The sequence below is a fragment of the Suillus plorans genome (genome assembly GCF_016647745.1).
Source record: "Suillus plorans strain S12 chromosome Unknown HD556scaffold_113, whole genome shotgun sequence".
Taxonomy (NCBI): domain Eukaryota; kingdom Fungi; phylum Basidiomycota; class Agaricomycetes; order Boletales; family Suillaceae; genus Suillus; species Suillus plorans.
In genome coordinates, this window is record NW_024537497.1 from 27,679 (window position 1) to 49,460 (window position 21,782).

The 21,782-nt window shown below is 48.7% G+C and overlaps 9 protein-coding genes across 9 annotated transcripts; 3 read left to right on the forward strand and 6 right to left on the reverse strand.

Moving 5' to 3' along the window:
* Positions 1-2,093: 2,093 nt before the first annotated feature.
* Positions 2,094-3,087, reverse strand: HD556DRAFT_1250057 (ribosomal RNA-processing protein 7-domain-containing protein; the record flags this gene model as incomplete). Its single annotated transcript, XM_041298899.1, has 2 exons — positions 2,094-2,179; positions 2,229-3,087. The coding sequence occupies 2 exons, from the start codon at positions 3,085-3,087 to the stop codon at positions 2,094-2,096; spliced, it is 945 nt and encodes a 314-aa protein (XP_041152789.1).
* A 76-nt stretch (positions 3,088-3,163) lies between these two features.
* HD556DRAFT_1423057 (uncharacterized protein) lies at positions 3,164-4,163 on the reverse strand. The gene is made up of 3 exons (XM_041304546.1): positions 3,914-4,163; positions 3,679-3,860; positions 3,164-3,625 (listed from the first exon to the last, which is right to left on the reverse strand). Exons 2-3 carry the CDS (start codon positions 3,842-3,844, stop codon positions 3,447-3,449), a joined length of 345 nt encoding a protein of 114 aa, XP_041152790.1. The 5' UTR covers positions 3,845-3,860; positions 3,914-4,163; the 3' UTR covers positions 3,164-3,446.
* A 1,183-nt stretch (positions 4,164-5,346) lies between these two features.
* On the forward strand, positions 5,347-7,515 carry HD556DRAFT_1423063 (uncharacterized protein). The gene is made up of 5 exons (XM_041304547.1): positions 5,347-5,737; positions 5,795-6,433; positions 6,480-6,619; positions 6,682-7,256; positions 7,321-7,515. Exons 1-5 carry the CDS (start codon positions 5,561-5,563, stop codon positions 7,449-7,451), a joined length of 1,662 nt encoding a protein of 553 aa, XP_041152791.1. The 5' UTR covers positions 5,347-5,560; the 3' UTR covers positions 7,452-7,515.
* Positions 7,450-9,393, reverse strand: HD556DRAFT_140172 (uncharacterized protein). The gene is made up of 2 exons (XM_041303836.1): positions 8,976-9,393; positions 7,450-8,921 (listed from the first exon to the last, which is right to left on the reverse strand). The coding sequence occupies exons 1-2, from the start codon at positions 9,171-9,173 to the stop codon at positions 7,593-7,595; spliced, it is 1,527 nt and encodes a 508-aa protein (XP_041152792.1). The 5' UTR covers positions 9,174-9,393; the 3' UTR covers positions 7,450-7,592.
* A 1,050-nt stretch (positions 9,394-10,443) lies between these two features.
* On the forward strand, positions 10,444-12,133 carry HD556DRAFT_1450817 (uncharacterized protein; the record flags this gene model as incomplete). The annotated part of the gene is made up of 13 exons (XM_041307824.1): positions 10,444-10,516; positions 10,583-10,615; positions 10,679-10,698; positions 10,751-10,765; positions 10,824-10,862; positions 10,919-10,951; positions 10,998-11,011; positions 11,061-11,092; positions 11,150-11,311; positions 11,372-11,500; positions 11,548-11,773; positions 11,831-11,882; positions 11,936-12,133. The coding sequence occupies 13 exons, from the start codon at positions 10,444-10,446 to the stop codon at positions 12,131-12,133; spliced, it is 1,026 nt and encodes a 341-aa protein (XP_041152793.1).
* Positions 12,134-12,472: 339 nt separating this feature from the next.
* Positions 12,473-14,545, reverse strand: HD556DRAFT_1423111 (Glc-6-P isomerase). The gene is made up of 5 exons (XM_041304548.1): positions 14,464-14,545; positions 13,288-14,399; positions 12,846-13,233; positions 12,704-12,795; positions 12,473-12,646 (listed from the first exon to the last, which is right to left on the reverse strand). Exons 1-5 carry the CDS (start codon positions 14,483-14,485, stop codon positions 12,602-12,604), a joined length of 1,659 nt encoding a protein of 552 aa, XP_041152794.1. The 5' UTR covers positions 14,486-14,545; the 3' UTR covers positions 12,473-12,601.
* Positions 14,546-16,611: 2,066 nt separating this feature from the next.
* HD556DRAFT_1423129 (putative ubiquitin-like modifier) lies at positions 16,612-17,783 on the reverse strand. The gene is made up of 5 exons (XM_041304549.1): positions 17,185-17,783; positions 16,988-17,124; positions 16,879-16,941; positions 16,792-16,829; positions 16,612-16,734 (listed from the first exon to the last, which is right to left on the reverse strand). The coding sequence occupies exons 1-5, from the start codon at positions 17,309-17,311 to the stop codon at positions 16,713-16,715; spliced, it is 387 nt and encodes a 128-aa protein (XP_041152795.1). The 5' UTR covers positions 17,312-17,783; the 3' UTR covers positions 16,612-16,712.
* On the forward strand, positions 17,777-19,495 carry HD556DRAFT_140338 (uncharacterized protein). Its single transcript, XM_041303878.1, has 2 exons — positions 17,777-18,793; positions 18,844-19,495. Exons 1-2 carry the CDS (start codon positions 17,940-17,942, stop codon positions 19,352-19,354), a joined length of 1,365 nt encoding a protein of 454 aa, XP_041152796.1. The 5' UTR covers positions 17,777-17,939; the 3' UTR covers positions 19,355-19,495.
* A 722-nt stretch (positions 19,496-20,217) lies between these two features.
* Positions 20,218-21,366, reverse strand: HD556DRAFT_1314347 (uncharacterized protein; the record flags this gene model as incomplete). Its single annotated transcript, XM_041300916.1, has 3 exons — positions 20,218-20,283; positions 20,335-20,505; positions 20,557-21,366. The coding sequence occupies 3 exons, from the start codon at positions 21,364-21,366 to the stop codon at positions 20,218-20,220; spliced, it is 1,047 nt and encodes a 348-aa protein (XP_041152797.1).
* Positions 21,367-21,782: the final 416 nt, after the last annotated feature.

Sequence of the window (21,782 nt, forward strand, 5' to 3'; positions counted from 1 at the left end):
CAGCACTTCAGAAACTCCATCATGATTGTAATAGTTACATATGTAGAACAGAAATCAAATTTGGCATGTATCATCATTTATATCTGCTCGCTAAGTTCCGGCACGCTGTTCTGACTGGAAACCTCTCCTATGGGAAAATAATATCGCTATGGGTGTCCTTACATACAAACTTGAGGAGGAGCAATCTCTAGTCGCAGCCACCATATGCACCTGCATCTGTCACACCTTCATGCATGTGGATCATGCAACTAAATTTAATTCGTAGTATCACAATGCCCCCTCCAAGCCACCAGTAGTCGCAGCAGTGCAGCTCCCCGTGGTGGCGGGCCGCCGTAGGCCTGTAGCCTTTCGCGGTTCTTATGTTCCCGCTCCGATAAACACGCGGAATGTCAAGAAGAATTCGAATAAGCGCAAATTGCTTTCAAACAACAGACAGGGGAATCTACCACATTCACCAATTCCACGCACACAAGCGACGCACTAGCTTCGGTCTCAGGACCTTTACGTATGATATCGAGTTAGTCGTCAGATCGCTAATACGCATAATCAATGTGTAAACGTCTAAGCGATTGTCGTTCCTGAGAACTCACAGAACGAAATACACGCGGTGTTGTCTGTAACCATCAGACAGTTTACAAGCGATTCACTACTGGATTTGTTGTATATTGCGGGAACGCGTTTGAGCATGACGCCTGGTCTTGTCACGATAAGCGATGGGCACCCGTGAGGAAGTGATCACATACCACCGTCGGAGTCCGTCGGTAGCCATACGTTCATGAAACATCAACGGGACCCGATATTCGTGCATGCAGTTTACTGACCAGTGGCCGCCTAAGGCGCCATGCCGAACTTCAAGCTCTGGCGGTGTATTTATAGGCGAGCCGCCAGCTCACGTGATCACGATGGTGGGCTGACTGAAATGTTCTCGACGGTCAGATGTTAGGTGTTATTTGCAAGTCGTGGCGACCTCCAAAGTAGTGGGGGCATCGTTGGGGCAGAGAGTTTCTCGGAACCATGTCCTCTGTGCGTAGTCGCTGCTATAACTTGAAGAGGTGCCAACAGCCCGCCAAAAACAGAATTTATGGGCGCATCAACAAGTGAATTTTCCCCTGGAGCAGCGTGCACCACGGGTAAAGCCACCTCCGTGGGAAAGCAGTAAATTCGGTGGAAGACAAGCTGGCATGTGACTGCTCATTTGTCGTAGAATGTCGAGTCAAACGAAATAAAATGATCTGGGGTACCACGCAAAGTGCATTCAGCAATGTTGCTAGGGAGGTCACCAACTCACCACGAGGCTCTGAGGAAAGGAATGCGATAGATCAGTAATCGACATAGCCCGATGGCTGATCACTCGCCGCGGGGTCTAGACTCCGCACTATTGGTAACATCAGCAAGAATCAATCATCATCTGCATACAGAATTCCGCGGCGAAAACCCAGCGATATGAGCAACGGTTGCAAAGGGGTGTTTTGGTGGGTTTAATTGTATCGGAAAAAAAGAAAGGATGTTGCGTAGAACAGTAACCATGACATAGTGATAGGAGAACAGCGACAAGGTTTCCAGCCCTGTCGAATACGGATGGGCTTCACCGCACTGGGAGTAGGCTGTAGGTTTTTCCTTAGGATGGGGTTAGTCAAGTCTTACTGTTTCCGATGAGAAATGGGTCAACATGTCTCCTGCGAGGTCATTTGTGAATGAAGGAGAATACATCCAAGGAAGGACGCTCCCGAAGGTTTAGCAATGGTGACACCCAATAGAAGAGTTCTAGTCTGCTCAGGGGCAGCAAAATGAGGGTGTAGAGTAACGTACCATAGGTTTCTATGTGCATCCTTGTGCGGTGAAATGGTACTGTCGGACGGTGTGATGGCGACTCGCTCATCATGTTGTTGACGTTCATCACCCACTCGACGGGACCCGGCGGCCTGTCAAGAAAACTCTTCAAAACACCACTGAAATAATCACAAGCGAGGGAGATCGCTGACAGTATACACCCTGACGGAGCACACTCGCTGAATGAAGGGACATTGGCTCGCCCGACAGAACGAAAAACTCCGGTACCTTACACCACTTTCCTAAATGTATGGAAAAGATAATTAATAAGGCTTGAACCGCCGTGATTCCTTCAGTTTTTCTATGCGTTGCTTGTCCGCCTCGAAGTTGTTCTTCATGTCGAGTATAACTACAGGCACATAAACCGACATCCTCGTGAAAAACAACTTCACACTCACCTTTCCGTTGTTTTTCAGCCTTCTGGAAGGCATAGAACGCATCCTTCTCCTTCTTTTTGTCCTTCTTTTTTCTACCTCCAATTTGCCCAGTGAGCATGAACTTCTTGCTGGCAACGCCCACACCTCCGCCAAGCGTTTGTCCATAAGCACCTCCTCTAGTGACTAGTGTGAATCCGTCCTCGTCCACGATTGCTTCCCCTTTCCGGTACTTGGCCTCTTGTTTACTCTTTGAAAGGTCGAATTCGAAGCATTCCATAAAGCTGTCTGCGTGAGCTTTGATAGTATCTAGCGGAGGCCGCTCATTATCATATTTTGCCATATAGTGAGAGAGACCACGGGGCTCCTCCGAGGATGGCCATGGTTTGGGTGACGTAGGGGGCGAAAGCGCTTTTGCAAGAGATGAAGAATCGAGAAATATGAGATGGGCACAAGACCCAGTTTTGCGCAGCGTGCGAAGGGATGGAGAAGGGAGGGATATCACTTTAGGAGGCGTGGGCTCGGAAGTTTGGAGCTTCCTTTTCTTGCGAGGTCGTGCTTCAGTATCGAATTCTTCAGCAGCCTCGTCCATCTCCTCGTCAGAATCGGATGCGTACTCTTCCGGAGCGTCGGCAGAGTTGAAGTCAAATAAGACGCGTTCTACTGTCCCACAATCTTTGAATAGTAGTGTGAGCTCATGCTCTGTCGCATCTGGTGGTACGTTGACTAGAAACAGCGTGCGTCCTTCAGGTAGAACATTTTTAGATTTCAACGTTTTGGATTTAGGAGGGGTGTGAGCTCTTGCATAGATGAAATGTGATGAGCTCGGATATGCAATTGGAATGACAGTGAAACCCGATAGACGTTTCGGCAAGACAGGCATGGCGATCCGGAAGATCGAGGCAATTTTCACAAGGTTGTTTGGATCGAAGGCTTTTGCCAAACAAACAAAAGTCTCCACCGTCACGGCCGGTGACATTCAACCTTCGTCTTGAAGCTCACGACTAGCCTTGACTCAAATTTGCTTCAAGTTCTCGGCGCAACTCATGGCAACACAAAATAACCAGAACAACTTCTTCGGTCGTCACTCGTGCAGTACAAGAAGCCCAAACAAATCTTAATGGCCGCCTGAGGCCTGGATAAAAGCAAATTGCAATAGCATTTGCAAGTTGTGAATTTTCAATCGCTCAACAAGATAAATATGGCAAGTAACTTATTGAGCCGTAGAATGGCCAGTTCGTGTTATGTGTTACGAGTCTGTCCGAGTCTCTCAGTATTGGAAGCAGTCATTCCCTCCTCTGCCAATTCTCGACTCTCTTGGGTGAGTTCACATGGGGTGCAAAAGAATGCAGTCAAGCAATCGTTGACGTAGCTTCCATCAATGTGGTAGCGCGCTCTCAATGTGGCCCTTTGTCCAAGCTAATAACCTTTCTTAACATGTACTTGTGAAGAACGACAAAATCTGTACTCACCTGCAGTACCCAACCGAAACCGCACAACACGTTAAGTGCTAGATGCATACAACAATCGGCATCACAGCCCGAACCACCATGTTCCGGATCTGCCGTATCGTTTTCTTGCAAGTGGTCAAACCGCTGCCGGTTTTTCCCATATATCATGCAAGGACACCAACATGACATGCAATCTGTGAAGCAGGTTGTGAATTTAATCACTTTGTGGTAATATTTGATGTGACTCACAAGTCCCAGCATCATCCCAGCAATTAAAAAGTCCGGTGCGCCAATAGTTGTGGGGTCGACCTTGTTGTTGTCCAGGTTGCCCTGCACCCGAACCGGAGCCTTCCTCCTCTTTCTTTTGACTCTGTTCAGTGCACTGGTCCGCTAGTTTCCCTTTATCCTGCGGCACCTCTGAAGCGTCCATCTGTCCTGTGGGTTGCATCTGCTCCTGGCGTGGTTGGGGATGAGCGGTGTGGTCGTCAGGAGCATATTGTACTGGCTTGAGAGGCAAGGCTGTTTAAAAAGACTCGTTCACTATCAGGGTGTGATTTACCTTTGGTTCGGCTGAACCTTGTAAAACATGGTCGTGGGGAGAAACGGGACCTTGGCGCTGATATGTGCTTGGGGGAACAGTAGCCATGTTTGAGGTAGTGAAGAGGGGTTGAATTAGGGGTACTCGACGAGCGCAAAATACAAGTCACCTCGTTCCATTCGAATTCACATCTCTTACATAAAAAAATAAAACGATTGAGATCAGAGAATCGTTATTTTTCAAGTTTAATCGCTGGTTTCCCAATGAATGTCAACTATGTGCTCAGGATTCAGATCCACGAAGACGGCCGTGAGTCCTTGTCTCGATGAGTACTCAAGGAACCAAGGGGTGCACCGGTGAAGTTCCAGCTCTGTTGTTGCGCTCTCTGCATATGTATCATAGCAAGAAAGCCTATAATGCCACTCCATTCCAGTAGTGCCACCATCAGCTGTGAGTTTCAAGCGCGACACTCAGAAAAATAGGACAAGACTAAAAGTTACTTACATAAACATGCTTTTGAGCGTAAACCAGCCAACTCCACATCAGATGGCATATCACACCCTCCGGACTGACTTGGAGCAATGGCGTTGAATTTTCGGAATAGCCACAATTTCAAGAGAAAAACATTGAAGCAACTAGTTTAGAGGACCTCATGACTGATGCGAGGTGGGGCAACGACGACCAAAGAAAAATCCTCAGCAGCTCACTGCTTCGTATGAAACTGCCCCAAGCCTATCACCTCCGCCTTGTATTCCTGTCGGTTGCCCTTGAGACATTTGTGTCCCCGGCACAGCCGGAAATTGACCTGGTTGCGTTTCCATAGGGTGTCCTTGAGACACAGCCTGAGATCGACTTGCTTGTGTTGAACTGCCAGCCTCCGTGTCGTTGCCATTCGTATGGTGCATACCTGCTGCAGCCCATGTTGCGCAACGTTGACTGAGAAAACATTATTACGGCGAGGATCATCGCCTAAGACAAAGCAGTTGAGTTTGTACATCTGACTTTGAGAACAGGAGTAATATAATAGTGTCTCGAGCGGTGACCGCAATGAGTGCCCAGCGCAAGCGGCTGCAGCCTGGCATGGAAATGGGGTAAATCACGTGATTAAAGTATGAACCAGTGTTGCCGGCTTGCCGCGTGCAGCGCAAGTCACGGACAATTTTCAGGAATCAGCCTGAGGAAGATCAATTCGTCACGACTCACCAGGAGTTACTCCAGGACTTTGTTGAAGACGTTATTACCAGCTCAGCGCTCAGCTATCATCTTGATAATCTCAATGCATAATGCGTAATGCTTGATCAGTGCCACGATCACTTACGACTAGTCATTGTATAGCGCTATAGCACTTGCCAATTTTCGCTATACATATGGCTACGGCACCCTCAGTTCAGCGACCGAGATTCAATCCTTCAAATTCATCAGGTGTCAATGATGTCCACCGGCTTCATTATCACGTACCGTCGCTGCGCAATTCAGATTCCAATCCTTTGCACTTTAGATTCCAGTCGTTGGTTAGCTGTCCTGCAGATGTCCCGCTTGAATTGGTGCGCAGTCTACGGGCTATGTGGTTTTAGTTTTGTTGATCTGATTTACTCCAACAGTTCGAGGCGGCTGTTTCACAATTGATTCATCACCCAGAGTACAATTCGACATTGATCTTGCGCTCAGAGACCATCTCAGACTCCGATACCACCATCCCAACGTCTGCTCCATGTCTGGAGGGATACCACGCTGTACGCAATGTTCATCGCAAGCTGCTACCGCGTAGGCCGGGTAGAGACTCAGGACTAGAGCAGCACTGTACGCTTTACGCCTTTGAAACCGGTGAATTTGCGGGCCTTCCGTCCATGTTGGTCCTTACACCACTTGTACCCGAAGGAGAGAGCCTGCCCTACTATCATCCTACGGTGTCACATCTTGCTTTCCGGTTCATCCCTTCCAGCATCACCACAACTTCAGATTCAGCTTCTGCACAATCGGCACTGCGCATTGAAGTTATTCCACTCCCAGGCACGCCTACCGACCCCAACAGTCGCCTCTACCGTACGGCACTTGCACTCCTTGACACACTCCACCGTTACCTTTGGGGTGCATTCACTCATTATCAGAAGCGCGTACAACATGATGTCCTCATACCCCGAGAAATATATCAAGACGTATATCTCAAAATGCGTGAGCGCCATAAAGGGATAGTAAACACATGGAGGGAGACCACCGATCCCTTGAAGCATGTGTTCGAGGTGTGGATGCCTTCTATATAAAGTTGATATCAGCTCATTTGCCTAGGACATTGGCATCGCAACATTTCTTATGCTTTTCTGGAAGGACATGTTTGCTGCTTCAGCTGATTTAGCCGACGTGAAGGAGCTGGATGATTCACGATGGACATCCTGGCCTCGTCCATCTGGAGGCTTCCTTGATCTTGGGTGAGTTTGCCTGTGTCATTATCTATTTATTTATTTTCATATCTTTCATCATTTCTATGTAGCTGTGGCAATGGCTTGTTGACACATATTCTCTCGTCTGAGGGCTATTCAGGATACGGTATCGATCTCCGCGCACGGACTTCCTGGGCACATTACCCTGACTCGTCACAGGCAGCCTTAAAGGTGCACGCACTTGATCCCACTCAATTTCTTTCCCCAGACAGCATCAACGATGAAGAGAAATCCCTTTGGGAGCCCGGAGTATTCCTCATCGGAAACCACGCAGACGAATTAACACCATGGCTCCCTGTACTGGCAACACTCACGGGTGCGAGTGGGTACCTCTCCATACCCTGCTGTGCATGGATGTTCGATGAGAGGTTTACTCGCTCGTCTGCGGCGTCAGCGCTCGATTTCTCTGACAATGAATCGCTTGACGCTGCCGCTGGTGTGATGTCAAGCGAGGCCGAGGATGAAGCTGTTTTTATTTCCAGCCTCGGTATGGGCGCTGAGGGCACACACAAGTCTCAATACTCGACCTATCGCATATGGCTTGCGCGTTTGAGCCGGTGGTTGGGCTGGAAGATTGAGTGCGACACACTCCGGATACCTAGCACGCGCAACTGGGCAATTGTAGGTGGGTGTTGCATTTCCTCAGATTTTCAATGTAGTAAAGCTCACGGTTTGAATTCGGTGGGTAGGTCGCGAAAGGCTTCCGGGAGACCAGAGGATTTATGTAGATCGAGCGAGAAGGATTGTGGAGGACGTTGCACGTAGAGGGACATTCAAGGCACGGACTCCAGAAGGGAAAGCACACGACAGGGCGTCATGACATTAGCCACCCATTTGGACAGCATTTTCTCAGACCAAGATAATAATGAACTACTATTGGAATAAGTTATATGAATAGCGATCTTACACATGTCCAGTGGGAATAGGTATAAAGTAAAAACAAAACACCGATGTCCCAAAGTCATCGATACGTCAATGCAAATGGCGGGTCCTCACGTTCTTCGCTCATCCTCCTACATTCTTCCAGCAGTGCCCTCAGTTCTGATAAACCCACTCCACCTGGTCTGGCCGGCTCCTCATCGTCCGTATAAGAGTACTCATTGTCTTCCAGAAATTCATCTTCCTCGTCCTCATCCTCGTCCTCTTCTTCATACTCTTGAGGTAATGTACCCAATAGTGCACCCGTGCAGTCCTCCAGACGGATACTCTTGCTTTCGCACATCCCTGCCCACCTCTCCCAGCGCTCCATCCCACTCCCTTGCGGCCCGTCCGCACGCTCTAGGTCCGTGAGCACTGTCGGACTCAACACGCGCACTCGTTCGAGTCGAGGGAAACTCGCTTTAGTGAGCGCTGCAAAATTCTTGTCGTTCGTACGCTGCACAAGGAGAGCGCTAAGAGGGTCAGGGGTGGCATAAGCGCTAGCAAGGCCCACTCCGAACGCAAAAAGCAACCCATGGAGCCCGATGTGTGCGATGTGCTCGTGGGGACGATTAGTGAAAACGATGGATCCATCTCCTATGTCAGCATTCTGTGCGATAGGTGGTATCTTCCAGTCGAGATTGAAAGAGAAAGCGGTGAGGAGAGGGCATAGATCTAGTATTGTGCGGATATCAAGTGCTGGGATACAGTCGAGGTCAAGGAAGAGCAGGCTGGTACCGTGGGTGCCGAGGAAGGGTAGGACATCGGGAACGTCTTCACGTTTGTTGCCAAAATCAAAGGAAAAGCTGCGTAGAAGAGGGAGGCTCCAGCCACTGGCTTGTTCGATGAATTCGGCAGAGTAACCACGCAGGATGAGCTGCTGAAGATTCGGGAGGTGGAGCTTAACATCTTGTGCGCTTCCTAAGGTGAGCATGTCACAATCCTTGAGTGGTGCATCGAACTCGACGGCAAGGGAAACGAGGAGTGGGAGGGCATCTAATGCCCATATGACCTTTGGAAGGAGTTCGGCAGGGACGTGCCAATGAGCGGTGCGCAAGTTCTTGCAATGCGTACCCAGCGTGTCTGCAATGGAACCAAATGCTCTTGATAGAGGCCAATCGACAATGAAAATCTCTAGGTTGGGAGTCTGGGTGAGTACAGTTGTGAGGGCGGCTTCGAAATCGTCGAGGGAGGGACCGCGCTCGTAGAGAAAATGTGTAATGTGTAAACGGCGTGTCCACCACCCTAGCGAGGGATTGGAAGTGAGAAGGACAGTAAGAGAGCGGAGCTTCGAAGGGTCATTGAAGAATAAATAGCGGACGAGGAACTCGAGGCCGAGACAACGCCATGATCGGCACGTTGATATGATCGACTATCAGAGGATTACAATGAGAAATGAGTGTCTATTTTTTGTAACGCGACACACCTTCTTGGTAGCATAGCTCCTGCGCTGGACCATGTTGATCAAGTCGCGAGGCGTCCTTAGTTGCCAATCCGTAACCAGAGAACGTGCCCAAGAAGACTGGGTCATGGATGTTGGAAGGCCGGGATAGAATATCGTATCCTCATCCGCGGCCAGACCAAAGATATGTGACCATAGTTCCGGAGGTAACGATTGAGCCATTGTCCTCGATCGTGGTGAAAGTCGTTCCTTCTATCTTGTGAATTCAACTAGCCTGGGTGAATCGTGCGTATAGCTCGTCAACGTTTCGACTGCTGACGGATATTTGAATTGTGATACCTACCTTTATAAAATGATTCTAACCTGTTTATCGCGTCTCCATGAAATGATTTGAACTTCTACGCGATGCTTATATAAGCACAAACTCACGTAGAACACCGAGTCTCGACCTCACACCGTTCATACGTACATGTTCTAGTGCACTATGCATTCTTGGATCTAGAGTTCGCAATCCCTGGTGGACCGAGGCTTGCAGTTCTTAACAATCCAACTCGAAGTTAGATTCTTCAGGCAAGAGCAGAAAATCGTGCTATCAAAACGTACTCTCGTTCGAAGCTTTATCGGCAGTCCTGTCCAGAACACTCAGGCACGTACCTGCAGCGGATGAGTACGATTTTCTCTCTCATAGTAACAAGCGTTTCTACTAGGAACTCAGGAATCCGGGTAAAGCCGCCCGCAGTTCATTCAAAACTGAACAATTCAAGCTCGCCCTTCTCGAAGGACAATCCCAATGTGGAAGCAGTACTAGCCTGTTGTGTCGATCGCGCGAGTGTGTGTGGTGGAAGTTATATTTGGACGGCGCTTGATCACGAGATCCACCGAGTGACTCTTTTGCTTCAAGACGACTTAGAGGTCAAAAAGAAACTGATAATCTGTAGTGAACACAATGATATAGAAGATGCTTGGCTCGGAGTCCGTGGTATGTCCCATGCAACATAGCAGCGCCTGAGCTCATCAAGGGGTCGTATTTGTCATGACAGTTGGAGTCGCTTAGTTTCGGCAGCAGCCTGGTGTCAGAACGTTCATCAAAGATGGATGATGCGATGATGATAAAGTAGGGGAAGACACAGCACGTCGCGGCGCATGACTTTCTTTATCTCCACATCACACGCGGTTTTTGCACAGATTCAGTGATCAAGCTAAGTCAATGTGGTAATTGTGCGGCCCTTCTCATTTCGCGGTGTTCAAGCTTTCTGCCAGGCCTATACTTAGTCGTATAGTACTACTGCTTTCCAGGCCCAAACATATCCCCCAAATATCTTCTGATTCAAGCCTAAAGCCCGGGATCCGTCTTCTTCGTGTTACTGCGCCGCATAATCATTGACGCCTTTCTCGAAAAGCGCCGGATAGCGGTATATCTAGCACGAATCATGAATGTGCTGCGATCAGTATACATCCGAGTTCGCGACTCACTGGTATCAACTTCCTGAATATGGCCACAGTCTCAAATGATCCCAATGCGTGGCCGCAAATCAAGTTGTTTCGCTTTTACAGCTATTTTGTAGGTTCGTGGAGACTCAGTCGGATGGTGTTGGTGATATCTCACTTTATCTTTGACGGCGATTTTGCAGTTGCATCCTTTGCTGCCATAATATATGAATGGGGTAAGCAAGATAGTACTTATTGAATGCATTGTTGAATCTTGATGTCCTTGTGGCGTTTACCAGTACTGACGTTAGGCCAAGAGGTAGGCTGATTTTGACGCCCTGAGAGCCATCTCACTGAGAACGGTTTTACAGATCGAGCTGGTATGGGTGAGCAAAGTCTCTAGCAGATCTGGGACAATCGGATAATGTAATTAATGCGGGGCAGACGAAACGCTGGTCCCTGATGACTATCTTATATCTGAGTGTAAGTTATCTTATAAGCATTACTTGGCAAGATGTGCTGATACCAAAACGAAACAGCTGCGTTGCACTGGGATAATATTCACTGTGTATGTGCGTGGGGCTGACAAGGTGGCCCGGTACTAATCAGCCATCTCAGTTCTACTGTGCTGTGTATGTCTCAAAAGTATACTAGAACGTTTCTTTGACCGATACTATGCAGGGACTGTCCCATCGGTCTCGTTGACGGATACAGTAAGTATTCTGCAGCAATTACTACCATTCCCTCCAACTAAATATACTTCTACATAGAGGTTAGTGAAAGCTTCGATCAGCTTGTTGCTTTACCAAATATAACAACTGCACAGCTGTACGTTTTTTGGAAGCACGAAAGCTCGTTACTCAGTTTTTCAGGCACTATCATTTGGTACTTACAAAGCGGGACATCTGTGGTTGCAAATGCCGTGCTGGGAGGTGGGCCATTCAACTGCATCAACTATTAGCGATATTGACTTGGACGAAATATCATTCTAGTCATCATCATCATCCGGTTACATGCCATGTATGAGCGGTCCAGAAAGATGCTTGCCTTTCTCGTTGTATTCCTTCTCGTTTCCACCATCATATTTGCAGTGATTGCCGCGAGTAGCCATGTTTCAGGAGGTAAGCTTTATGAATCACCTAAGCACAGCAGTCTCATCAAACATCAGAGGAGATCGTTTTCTACGAAACCCATCAGTGCAGTCCTACTGGAGGCAGTTCAAATCTAGCAACCGAGGCATGGGGTTTATCCACTGCATGGGAGCTTACCACACTGTGTCTCGCAGTCTGGGTTGTTGTAAAATACCTCCGTGAACTGAAACAGCCATTGGCGAGATTGACCCTTGGGAACTATTTCAGGGTGTTGCTCGAAACCCATGCATTCTACTTTACAGCGTGAGCTTATGATCAGGATGTCCTTGTATTTCCCCACTGAAGTTTTCCACGTACCAGATATGCTGCTGTTGCTTGCTTGAACCTCGGTAGTCTCTCTCCAAGCATCGGGGTACGCGATCCGCAGTGACATCTACATCTGACTAGTCCTCATCATTCATACAGTTTTCCTTGGGAGGTGAAATCTATTATGGCATTCTTCAACTCGCCCAGGTCATGCAGATGTTTGTACTGGGACCACGCCTCATCCTCAGCATTCGAGAATATCACGACAAGGAGATGACGCGATCAGACGAAAGAACTGATACGAGTACAATGGTTTTCCAGGGACGCACACAGAAGTCGACTGGCTCATCTGTGTAACAGGGAAAACACCGCAGGTTATTCACACTTGCAATGCGCTCTGTAGGGAATATGATTCGTTGGAATCTCGTCGTGTTATTCATTTGGCGTTTTGAAATAGAGAAGCATCATAGTCTCGGGCAAACCAATATTACGTTACATTAGAATGATGTGACCTATCTCGCTGCTCGCAACATGATGATACTGCATGCGGGTTGCGAATTGATCGACATTGCCCGCGGGGCGGTGTCCGTCAATGAGACAAATCATTGACAGATCGAATGATACGGTGTCAACGCGACATCGTGGTGCAGGATTTCTGCGGTCATTCGGTGTTTGAAGCTTAAGTCGAGGCCTCTCTTATCTCGGAGTGTTTTGAAATTGTGCTAAGATTACACTCCTGTTTAACTACTGTTATCAAGAATCGGCAAAAATACCTCAGTACTATTTTACAGTCTACTCGCGAAATTACAGCCTTGGGATTACAATTCATTCCTTTCGGTGCTTTTGGTAGTAGTGAATAAGACCAGTAGTCTGCAGGCCGCTTTTGCCTTAGCTAAAAAGTAAAGCATAGTGAAAAGATGAACGCACCGAACTGTCGTGGCCAGTCACATCGGACGGGTCATTCAGCTGCGACAAAATGTTCTTTGCAAGAACTTTTCCAAGTTCGACACCCATTTGATCTACAAAAACCATCAGCGAACGAGAAAGCGAGAACCGGGAACATCCCTACCGAAAGAATTGATACCCCAGATGACACCCTGGGTGAAGATCTTGTGCTCATACAACGCGATGAGCGCACCGAGGGTTCTTGGGGTCATCAACGGGAACAAGATACTGTTGCTAGGGCGGTTTCCCTCGAACACCTTGCTCTTCACGAGCGCCTCGCTTGCACCACTGCCAAGTTCCTTGCGCACCTCTTGCTCTGTCTTACCAAATGCAAGCGCTTCAGGCTGGGCGAAATAGTTGGAAAGTAAAATACGGTGGTGCTTGGAATTGGCGATGGGGTTGTGACTTGTGGCAGGGGCGAGGAAATCTGCGGGAATGAGTTTCGTGCCCTGGTGCACTAGCTGATAGAACGAATGTTGTCCGTTAGTGCCTGCGGCACCCCAGATGATAGGCTGCGTGTAAGATCATGTCAGTTTCTGTCACGCAGATGGGTCTATTGCACCTACCCCTGTCTGGTAGTCAACACGTTGTCCACCCTTGGTAACGAACTTTCCGTTGGACTCCATGTCTCCTTGCTGGAAGTAATCAGCGAATTTGTGGAGATATTGGTCGTATGGTAGGAGTGCATGAGTCTGTGCACCATAGAAATCGTTGTACCAGATGCCGATAACAGCCATGAGCACGGGAAGGTTTTTCTCGAGGGGAGTCTCCTTGAAATGCTTATCCATACCGTGGGCACCTTGCAGGAGCTGCTCGAAGTTATCATAGCCAATATAGATGGCAATGGACAAGCCTATGGCACTCCACAAGCTGTAGCGCCCACCAACCCAGTCCCAGAAGGCGAACATGTTTGCTTTGTCAATGCCAAACTCAGTGACAGCCTTTGTATTCGTGCTGAGGGCGACGAAGTGCTTTGCAACGTGGGCCTTGTCCTTGGCTGCTGCCAAGAACCAATCGCGAGCGGATTCAGCATTGGTGATAGTTTCTTGGGTGGTAAACGTTTTGGAAGCGATGATGAAGAGGGTGCGCTCGGGGTCACAGAGTCTGAGAGTCTCAGCGATGTGGGTTCCGTCAATGTTAGAGACGAAGTGGGCGGTCAAGTCACGTTTCGCGTATGGCTTGAGTCCCTCAGTGACCATAACTGGTCCGAGATCAGAACCACCGATACCGATGTTGACAATCGTGTTGATTGTCTTGCCAGTGTAGCCCTTCCATGAACCACTCCGAATTGCTTCGGAGAACTCCTTCATGTGTGCGAGCACGGCAGCGACCTCATCAACACCAGCCTCCTGGATCTTGAAATCGTCAAAGTTGCGGAGAGCAACATGAAGGACGGCGCGATCTTCTGATGTATTGATGTGGTCTCCGGCAAACATTTTGTCGCGGTAGTTCTCAAGCTCTGCCTCGCGAGCAAGAGATAGGAGTGTATCTAAGATGGGTTGGGTAATGAGGTGTTTAGAGTAATCGAGCAAGAACGTCGTGTTCTTGTCGGTTGAGTCCACATACTCCTCGGAGAATTTTGAGAAACGATTGGGATCCTGAGCGAACAGATCCTTCAGGATGAGCCTAGCATGTTGGGCGTCATACGTCTGCTGGAGCTTCTTCCAGGCGCTGTACTCTGATTGCAGGATCACGGGTGAGGGGGACGCGGGATAAGATATTCGAAGTGTTGATGGACATACCTGAAGCTGGTCTTCCGCTCATGATGATGGTAGATTAAGAGAAAAGTATATCACAGATCTTGCTTGATCTCTCACATATGACGCCACTTTATATACGTCAGTTGCCCTCAATACTACCCATTACATCGCAGCCGTGGGAACTTCTCGGGGCCGCCACGTTCTCATTGGCGGATCGCGCACAACCCTTAAACGTGCTTACAAACCACTCACAGACTGTTGGAAATGAGAGAAAATCCATCCCGTTTCTCGCTCACCAGTGCAAGCTAGTGAGATGCTGTGACTTTTGTTGCTAGGATGATTTCGGCAAACGTCCCCCGGCTTACACGCTCGGACGTGAGCCACCTCGTGATAGCCACGGCACTGAGAACTCTGCAGTCCGAGCGTCTGGGTTCGTCGCATTTGAGACATTTCGAGAGACTGACTACTGATCCAAAAACACCAACCATTTCAGGGCAGCACGATGCATAATTTGGAATCCCATGATTCGCTTGAAAGTTCAAGACTTGACTCGAACTTTCTGAACAATATGCCCCCTGGGGCTTTCCTGACTGGCCAATAAGTTTGTTGGTCACATCAGATTTCGATTCGCGGCATGTCGCTGATTTTCCTCTCCGATAACCTGCACCAAACAACTCATAACAGGAAGGTGGGCAAATTAGCCGTTTGTTGTTGAGCGCTGAGTTCCAGCAGCCATTGGCCAGCCATCAGTATTTGAATACGCGTGGGGAAATTGAGGTGCTTTAGTTACATGACCTCTCAAGATCTATATCATCTGAGAAGTGGACAGTCAGGAACCTGTGTCCTGTAATCCCTCACGCGATCCGCGTCACTACCATAAATATTCAGAGTTCCGGTCCGTCGAACTGAAATCCACCGGCCAACTGGAGCCAATTCAGCCAACTGGTCGTACTGTTATACCGTGACTGTCATCACAAAAGTGATCATAACACTTACTACGCCCTGCAAGTCGACGCAAACTAGAATTCAGAGATGCGTTCCTCGTCCTTTCCCCTTTAGTTCACGCTTTCATAGCCTCCAGCATTGGTCAGTGTTGGTGCGACTTCCCGATATGTTTGAGACTAATATTTTCTCAGCATGATAGGCTATCATCAAAGCCCTCAAGAGATGCCTTCATCTTCTAATCAAGTTAGAAGCGGGACATTTATACTCGTTCCAGTGGATCCTATCTATCGAGGAGATGACTATCCCGCTCCAGTGCTCGCGCCTGATGAAGCAACCACTGAATTCGTACCGACACAAGAAAACGGAAACCTTGGCCAGTACGCGCTGGTTGCGAATGTGCCATTTGTGTGGGAAGGAAGAGCTACTCTTAGATTTGGGTCTGGCAGAGCTTGCAAATCTGGTGGTTTTACCGGCTGGCATGTAAGCTGTGTCCTTACGAATCAATATCGTTCTCGTTCACAGCAATTAGTAAAACTCTTACTAAAATCTCTATATGGAGCTCTACTGAGTTTCGCCAGGTTCTGCCCACCCCTAGCAGTTCCGATCGGTGCCAATAACACTTACACAGTACGTCTCGGAAGGGGAAAAAATGCACTTGCATAGGTCATAGCGGTACCTATCTGGTCTGCAGCATGGAACCGCTGTGGTACGTACTAAGATATCGGATGATCAGGGATAAAAGTAAGACATTTCGACATACCAACGCCACTCCCGTAACGATACTCACTCTTTTCACTCTCTGGCATACTACCTGGTTGTACACAGGAGCAGATTTGGTCTTGACATCGACAATGAAAGGCTTTTTTCTGTTCGACCCAATTTCTACTATCTACAATCGATCCCTTTACCTCTCTTGATCTCGTACCGCCCGTCGATCTGATCTTACACAACGTTTTGCATTGGACGCCGTTGGATCGTCGACTATTGGGCATGGCTTCAATTTCACTCGTACATAATCGTTGATTGTAATCGGATGATGTATGACATCGGAGAACCCCTGTACCGCGTTATGCCTTTCCTCAGCGGATCTTCCCGAGGCAGAGGGTGATCAGACAGATGGGGCGTCTATTTGAGTTCAACAAGTTCCTCGATGCAGAGTGCTCAGAACCAGGCGAAGATATCTTGACTATGATACCGTGTCAGTCTCCACGAGAGTTGCCTTGCCCATAGGTTCTGGAACAGACATAACGAACGAAGAATTTGTATTAACTTGTGACAAGTATAATGTTGAACGGTGACACAACTGTGCGAAAAATATATATATACACTGTTTAGCAAGAGTGTTGTTACCCCCATGCCGCCGTCGTGCTAAACAGTATGCAATCGTATCAACACGCTGTGCACACGAATTATCGGGAAACTAACCTGTAGTTGACTATCAGATGTCCTTCCGTAGCGAATGACTTTAATAGCTATCAGAAAATGTTCTGCGATAAGACCTAGGCGCATTACCTTGTAGAGATTTGATACTGTGTCGTCGGGAGCGGGAGAAAATGCGAGATTGATGTATGTGAACTGGGACGAGTCAGTTCAACATTAAAGACAAGTTATCAATCCTAACCAGTGGATCTCCGGCTTTCCAGCCCAGCTCCTTCCTCAAAAACTGTATCACTGCCTGGAAACGGTTGGAGGCAGTAATCTTATAAAAGTTCTGCCTCATGATTGGTGCGTTACCGACTGCCTTGAAGCGAACCACCACTGCATATTGGGTTTACCGATATAGACACGCTCATCTAACACCAATGCCGCAGCGCTGACCTTTAGATGGATCCTTCTTCTTGTAAGTGTCCAATGCTTGAAGAGCTTCGGTTGCACTCTCGGACACGTCAGGTGTCCAGGGAAGGGCAGCTTGCCTACCAGAGTCGTCTGGGCTTCCCGAAGCCATCGCGATGTACGCGCGAAGAGAGCTGAACGTACAGGTGATAAAAGTTCGATTTGAAGCTGTAGTAACACAGCGACACTTTCAAGGTGTCCGAAAAAGGCAACTGGCCACCCGATTGCACAACAACCGTGTCTTCAAACCACGTACAGTACTAGTGAGCGTTAGAATGAAGGGTATTGATTGTTACTATCGAGGACAACTTCAGAAATCTGTATTCTACTTATTTCCAGTGGCATTCAATCTACAACGTACGAACTATCTACAAGTTGCTTGATGAAATTTCAGAGCTCAGTCTCGACGAATTCCTCCTGTTTCATCCCACATTGAGCGGTTTCTGTTCCACCTTTGTGAAGATTCGCTGGAGGGGTGGATCCATACCGGAGACAGTCGTTCTGCAGTCACTACGGCGGCGCCGTCGAGTCGGTGAAACCAGATTTGTTGTGGACAAGAACGTTTGTTTGTATGTGTTTATATGCATTGTTTTCGTGGTGTTGTTTTTACGACAAAGTGGACCGTGGTCGGTTTGAAACGTCGTACCTTATCACTTCTTTCTTTCTAACCACCATCTTATCTCTTGCATAACTCTTCTTAGCGAAATCTTTTCCAACTTCATTGACCTTGATCTTGAGACATGTCAAGCTATCAGATACTTGACTCATCACCCATCCGCATTCCCTCTGTTCACGATACGGAAGTTCATTCACGACCCATAAAACGCTCTGCATCTCTGGCATCACTGCCTACGCCTCCCAGAACACATCACAAGCGATCTCGTTCAAAAGCAGTGTCAGCGACCTCTCGATACGCGTCAGAGGAGAGTGGCAGCGCGTCAGAACTCGAGGACAACCTTGGTGGAAGCTATACTGTTCGCAACGATGAACAACACAGCAAAAGCGAAGATGAAAGTGGCGGGGACAAGGATGCCCATGCGCTCATGGGAAGGAAAAAACGCCGAACCATGGACGTCCTTCCTGCGCATGACGAAGAAGAAGATAACGAGAACTCGTTCTGGACTGGTCGTAGTGGTGGCGTAGTGTCTCATGAGCGTAAAAAATCTTCGGCAGTAGAGGATTCGGAAGAGGACAAGTCACCTTCACCCGCACTGTTGAAGTATCGCGTACGTGAGCCTGTTTCGCCTCCTCCCTCCCGCAGAGCACCCCAAGTCCACCCTCGTGCATCATCAGTGCAGCGCTCGCGTTCGCCCCCGCCTATACTTCTTCTACCAAAGCCACCCGTGACACCTCCCCGCAAACTCTTCCTTCGTGCGCTCCCATCTCCCTCGGATTCTAAAGCCAAGACAATATGGCCTACTCGAGACTCCCCTGACAACCCTTTCCTCGCTGGTGAGGGTGAAGCAGGCACATCTAATGCAAGCGGCTGGGAGAGCAGCGATGATGAATTGCCCGTCGGAGAAGCCCCTGAGCGTGCAAGCACGCCAACTCCAGCACCAGTGTTTGAGGAGAAACCGACAATAACCTATGTCTTGTGAGTCTTCCTAGTCGTCAATGACATCTCCATACTGACAGCCTCGTTAGCCGAGGTCAAAAAGCGACATTCAATAACCCTCAATATCATCTTCCCCCTGAAGTGCTTGAGGCGTCTAAACTGCCGATCGATCATCCAGACTTTGAAGTGGCTGAGGCATGTCCACCCCGCCGGCTCTTTGCCAACAAGCTTAAGCGCAAGCCTCGTGACCGTAGTCAAGACGTTTCTCCGATCGGATCCTTTGGTGCCAAACGTGCGAAGGTTGAATATTTAGATGCCAGCGCATCGGAGGGTGAGAAAAGTACCGCCAGCACCGGCTCCCGCAAGAACATAGTCTTCGCAGATGGGACTGAGCGGGACCCTGTATTCTCCAAGCCACAAGGCTCTGACAAAGGTGCTGAGCGCCTTGAGCTCCTGCAGCACGCTCGGGAGGAGCGCGAACGCAGGGAGAAAGACAGCAAACAACGCCTGGCTTCGAAGGAAGGCCTGCGTGCTGGGGCGTTTGTTGTGGAGAGGGACAATCCTGTCCGGCGGGCAATGGGCCCCGCACGTCATTCGTAAGTTGCCGGCGACATCGACAATCCTCATCTTTCTCGATTTATTTTCTTGTATGTGCGATACCTCTTTTCCTACTGTTATGTTTCCTACGATGCCCCATGTTCTCTCTAACTCCTGCGACACCCCATCTAATCTCAGCTCCATTGATACATGATTTTGTTATAGTGCGTATCGCTCACCCATCAGATTCGTTGATTCACTCGTTTACATTGACCGCATCCACCCATCAGTCGCTGCATTGACGTACCATCTCTACATAACTCTACCTAGGCACAAGTTAGTCGCTCGGAACCCTCGCGTCGAGCACATTTGCCTACATACATCTCGAATTCAATGTTTACACCTTGTTAAATGGCCATCGAATGCACTCAGTTGGCTGGACTGGTTCGAATCACAGTAGGAACGATGACAAGATTAAATAATGGGTCCTCTCCGACCTGGCGTGAAGACAGCAGCCGTGATATGCAATTTCACTATCCAAGAGATGGCGCAGCAGCCGAAATCGTCAGATTGTTTACTGCTGGGATGTCACAATTGACGGGCCTCGTACTAGAACAATATGACACGAGCAACATCGACAAATCTTGGCACCGATTGCTCTTCTGTGACTCAAACTAGCCGCGTGCTGCACACTAATCACAACTCGTTCATGAATATATACGTTGCAACTGCAATGCGTCCTTAGTAACCTTGAAAGCGGATGGGTTTTTCGTATTACCGGTAATGCCAATGAGAACTAGCCCTGTCGATCGCAGAGTTTGAGACAGGAAGGTCAATTCTGATATGCTCTAATGTATATAGTAACTGCGTCTGATCACGATGAGGATGTCGGTGATGGAGCAATGAGAGTAATAGTTACACTGGTATCACACTGCCTGGCGCTCGAGCTGGGCTCGCATTCGGTCCATTTCTGCTTGCCACTCAGCCCTAACCTGCGAGAATCGATGAGTAAATAGCATAATAAATTCTGGAAAGAATCTCACCTCCTCTGCTTTCCGTTCCGCCTCCTCTGCTTTCCTCTTCGCTTCTTCTATCATCCTCTCCGCCATCTCCGCTCTCCTCACCGCTTCCTCCTTTTGCTTCGTCGCTTCGTTTGCTTTCCTCGTCGCCTGGTCAATCTCCGCTTGACATCGAGCCCGTTCTTCCATCCGCAGCTGTAACAACAAATGAATGAATTGCATAACTGATTCTGGGAGGAACCTCACCTGCCGTACTTCATCTTCCTTTGCTCTCCTCCTCTCTTCTGCCGCATTCTCGATGCGCGCCCACTGGGTGTGATACTGCTCACACACCACCTCCACGCTGTCTGCCTTCTCTATCTTGATCCCAAGATAACGAGAGCGCCCGCCGCTCTCCGTTATCTCGTGGCAATCTGGGAAGAGCCTTTTGAGGGCCTCCCAGACGGTATGTGCATACCAGTAACACTGGTATTGGTACAGGTGGTATGACGGAGAATGCTTACTGAGAGCGGACAAGAGCACGGATACTTGAATTGCCGAAGGACGAGCGGAGGCGGGGAAGTCGAGGTAACAAAGCTTCTTGAACGGGTCATATGTTCTGGATAGATAGGATTCGATGGCAGAACCGTTGTTTGGGGTAGTGAAGATGGAATCGCGAGCAGGGGTCGGAGAAACTGATGGAGAGACTATGTATGACGACTGCATACGTCTTGACGAGCCATTGTTGTTCTCTGTAGAATTTATGCATGGCGTTCGGTCTAGAACCAAGATCGCGACGGCGTGCTGTTGTGTAGGATGGCGAAAATGGAGGAGCAAAAATTCGTGTTCTTTGCCGCTGGTGCATTTGCAGTAAACGACGCGTTCAAGCTGGCATTGTGAAGAAAGCTCGTTGCCGAGGAGGAGCATCTGCCATTGGCCTACGTCATTCTTACTGTCGCCTGACGTGAACACGCCGGGGGCATCAGAAGGAGAACTCATGAAAGGACGGAAGACGGCTGCAAGGAAACCACGAATACTGGAACGATTCGTTCCATACTTGAAGCTTTTGAAGGACATTGCAAGTTGACAAGGGTCTGAACACGAGGCAAGCAGTGGGCGAGTGGTTGTATCATATCATGAATGATTATACAAGGAACGCAGTCACCCTGTTTCATGTCTACTCCGACATACATCTCATTGCTCCCAGCACTTTGGACATCCGCTATCCGATAAAATCCCCGGCCCTACCCAACCTTATCGCAGACTATTCACGGTACGACAAATAAGGGTTGTGTCTCGCCTGTCTATGGCACGCTGGCAGACCTCTAAGCGACTCCGATCTCCCGTTCCTCGATACCAGCTGCGCGCAGTGGTGGCCAGCAACCAAATTTGCTCGTATTGCAGTTTACAGTCCATAGAGAATCATTTGACTCACTGTCTTTGACTTCTTCAAGTTTACTGCGCTGGTACTTACTTGATCGATCATCGATTAT

What these genes read in the sequence shown, in the direction of transcription:
- HD556DRAFT_1423057 (XM_041304546.1), bottom strand. Translation starts at nt 3,844, where the DNA reads ATGTCATGTTGGTGTCCTTGCATGATATATGGGAAAAACCGGCAGCGG. An exon ending in CGGTTTCGGTTGGGTACTGC is followed by an intron (nt 3,626 to 3,678) that starts AGGTGAGTACAG and finishes AGAAAGGTTATT; the next exon opens with AGCTTGGACAAAGGGCCACA.
- HD556DRAFT_1423129 (XM_041304549.1), bottom strand. Translation starts at nt 17,311, where the DNA reads ATGGCTTCGGGAAGCCCAGACGACTCTGGTAGGCAAGCTGCCCTTCCC. An exon ending in CAGTATCAAATCTCTACAAG is followed by an intron (nt 16,830 to 16,878) that starts GTAATGCGCCTA and finishes TAGCTATTAAAG; the next exon opens with TCATTCGCTACGGAAGGACA. An exon ending in CATCTGATAGTCAACTACAG is followed by an intron (nt 16,735 to 16,791) that starts GTTAGTTTCCCG and finishes CATACTGTTTAG; the next exon opens with CACGACGGCGGCATGGGGGT.
- HD556DRAFT_1423063 (XM_041304547.1), top strand. Translation starts at nt 5,561, where the DNA reads ATGGCTACGGCACCCTCAGTTCAGCGACCGAGATTCAATCCTTCAAAT. An exon ending in CCTTGAAGCATGTGTTCGAG is followed by an intron (nt 6,434 to 6,479) that starts GTGTGGATGCCT and finishes TCATTTGCCTAG; the next exon opens with GACATTGGCATCGCAACATT. An exon ending in GCGCAACTGGGCAATTGTAG is followed by an intron (nt 7,257 to 7,320) that starts GTGGGTGTTGCA and finishes TTCGGTGGGTAG; the next exon opens with GTCGCGAAAGGCTTCCGGGA.
- HD556DRAFT_140338 (XM_041303878.1), top strand. Translation starts at nt 17,940, where the DNA reads ATGTCAAGCTATCAGATACTTGACTCATCACCCATCCGCATTCCCTCT. An exon ending in CCGACAATAACCTATGTCTT is followed by an intron (nt 18,794 to 18,843) that starts GTGAGTCTTCCT and finishes CAGCCTCGTTAG; the next exon opens with CCGAGGTCAAAAAGCGACAT.
- HD556DRAFT_1423111 (XM_041304548.1), bottom strand. Translation starts at nt 14,485, where the DNA reads ATGAGCGGAAGACCAGCTTCAG. An exon ending in GAGCGGAAGACCAGCTTCAG is followed by an intron (nt 14,400 to 14,463) that starts GTATGTCCATCA and finishes TCCTGCAATCAG; the next exon opens with AGTACAGCGCCTGGAAGAAG. An exon ending in TGACTGGCCACGACAGTTCG is followed by an intron (nt 12,647 to 12,703) that starts GTGCGTTCATCT and finishes AGCGGCCTGCAG; the next exon opens with ACTACTGGTCTTATTCACTA.
- HD556DRAFT_140172 (XM_041303836.1), bottom strand. Translation starts at nt 9,173, where the DNA reads ATGGCTCAATCGTTACCTCCGGAACTATGGTCACATATCTTTGGTCTG. An exon ending in GGAGCTATGCTACCAAGAAG is followed by an intron (nt 8,922 to 8,975) that starts GTGTGTCGCGTT and finishes ATCCTCTGATAG; the next exon opens with TCGATCATATCAACGTGCCG.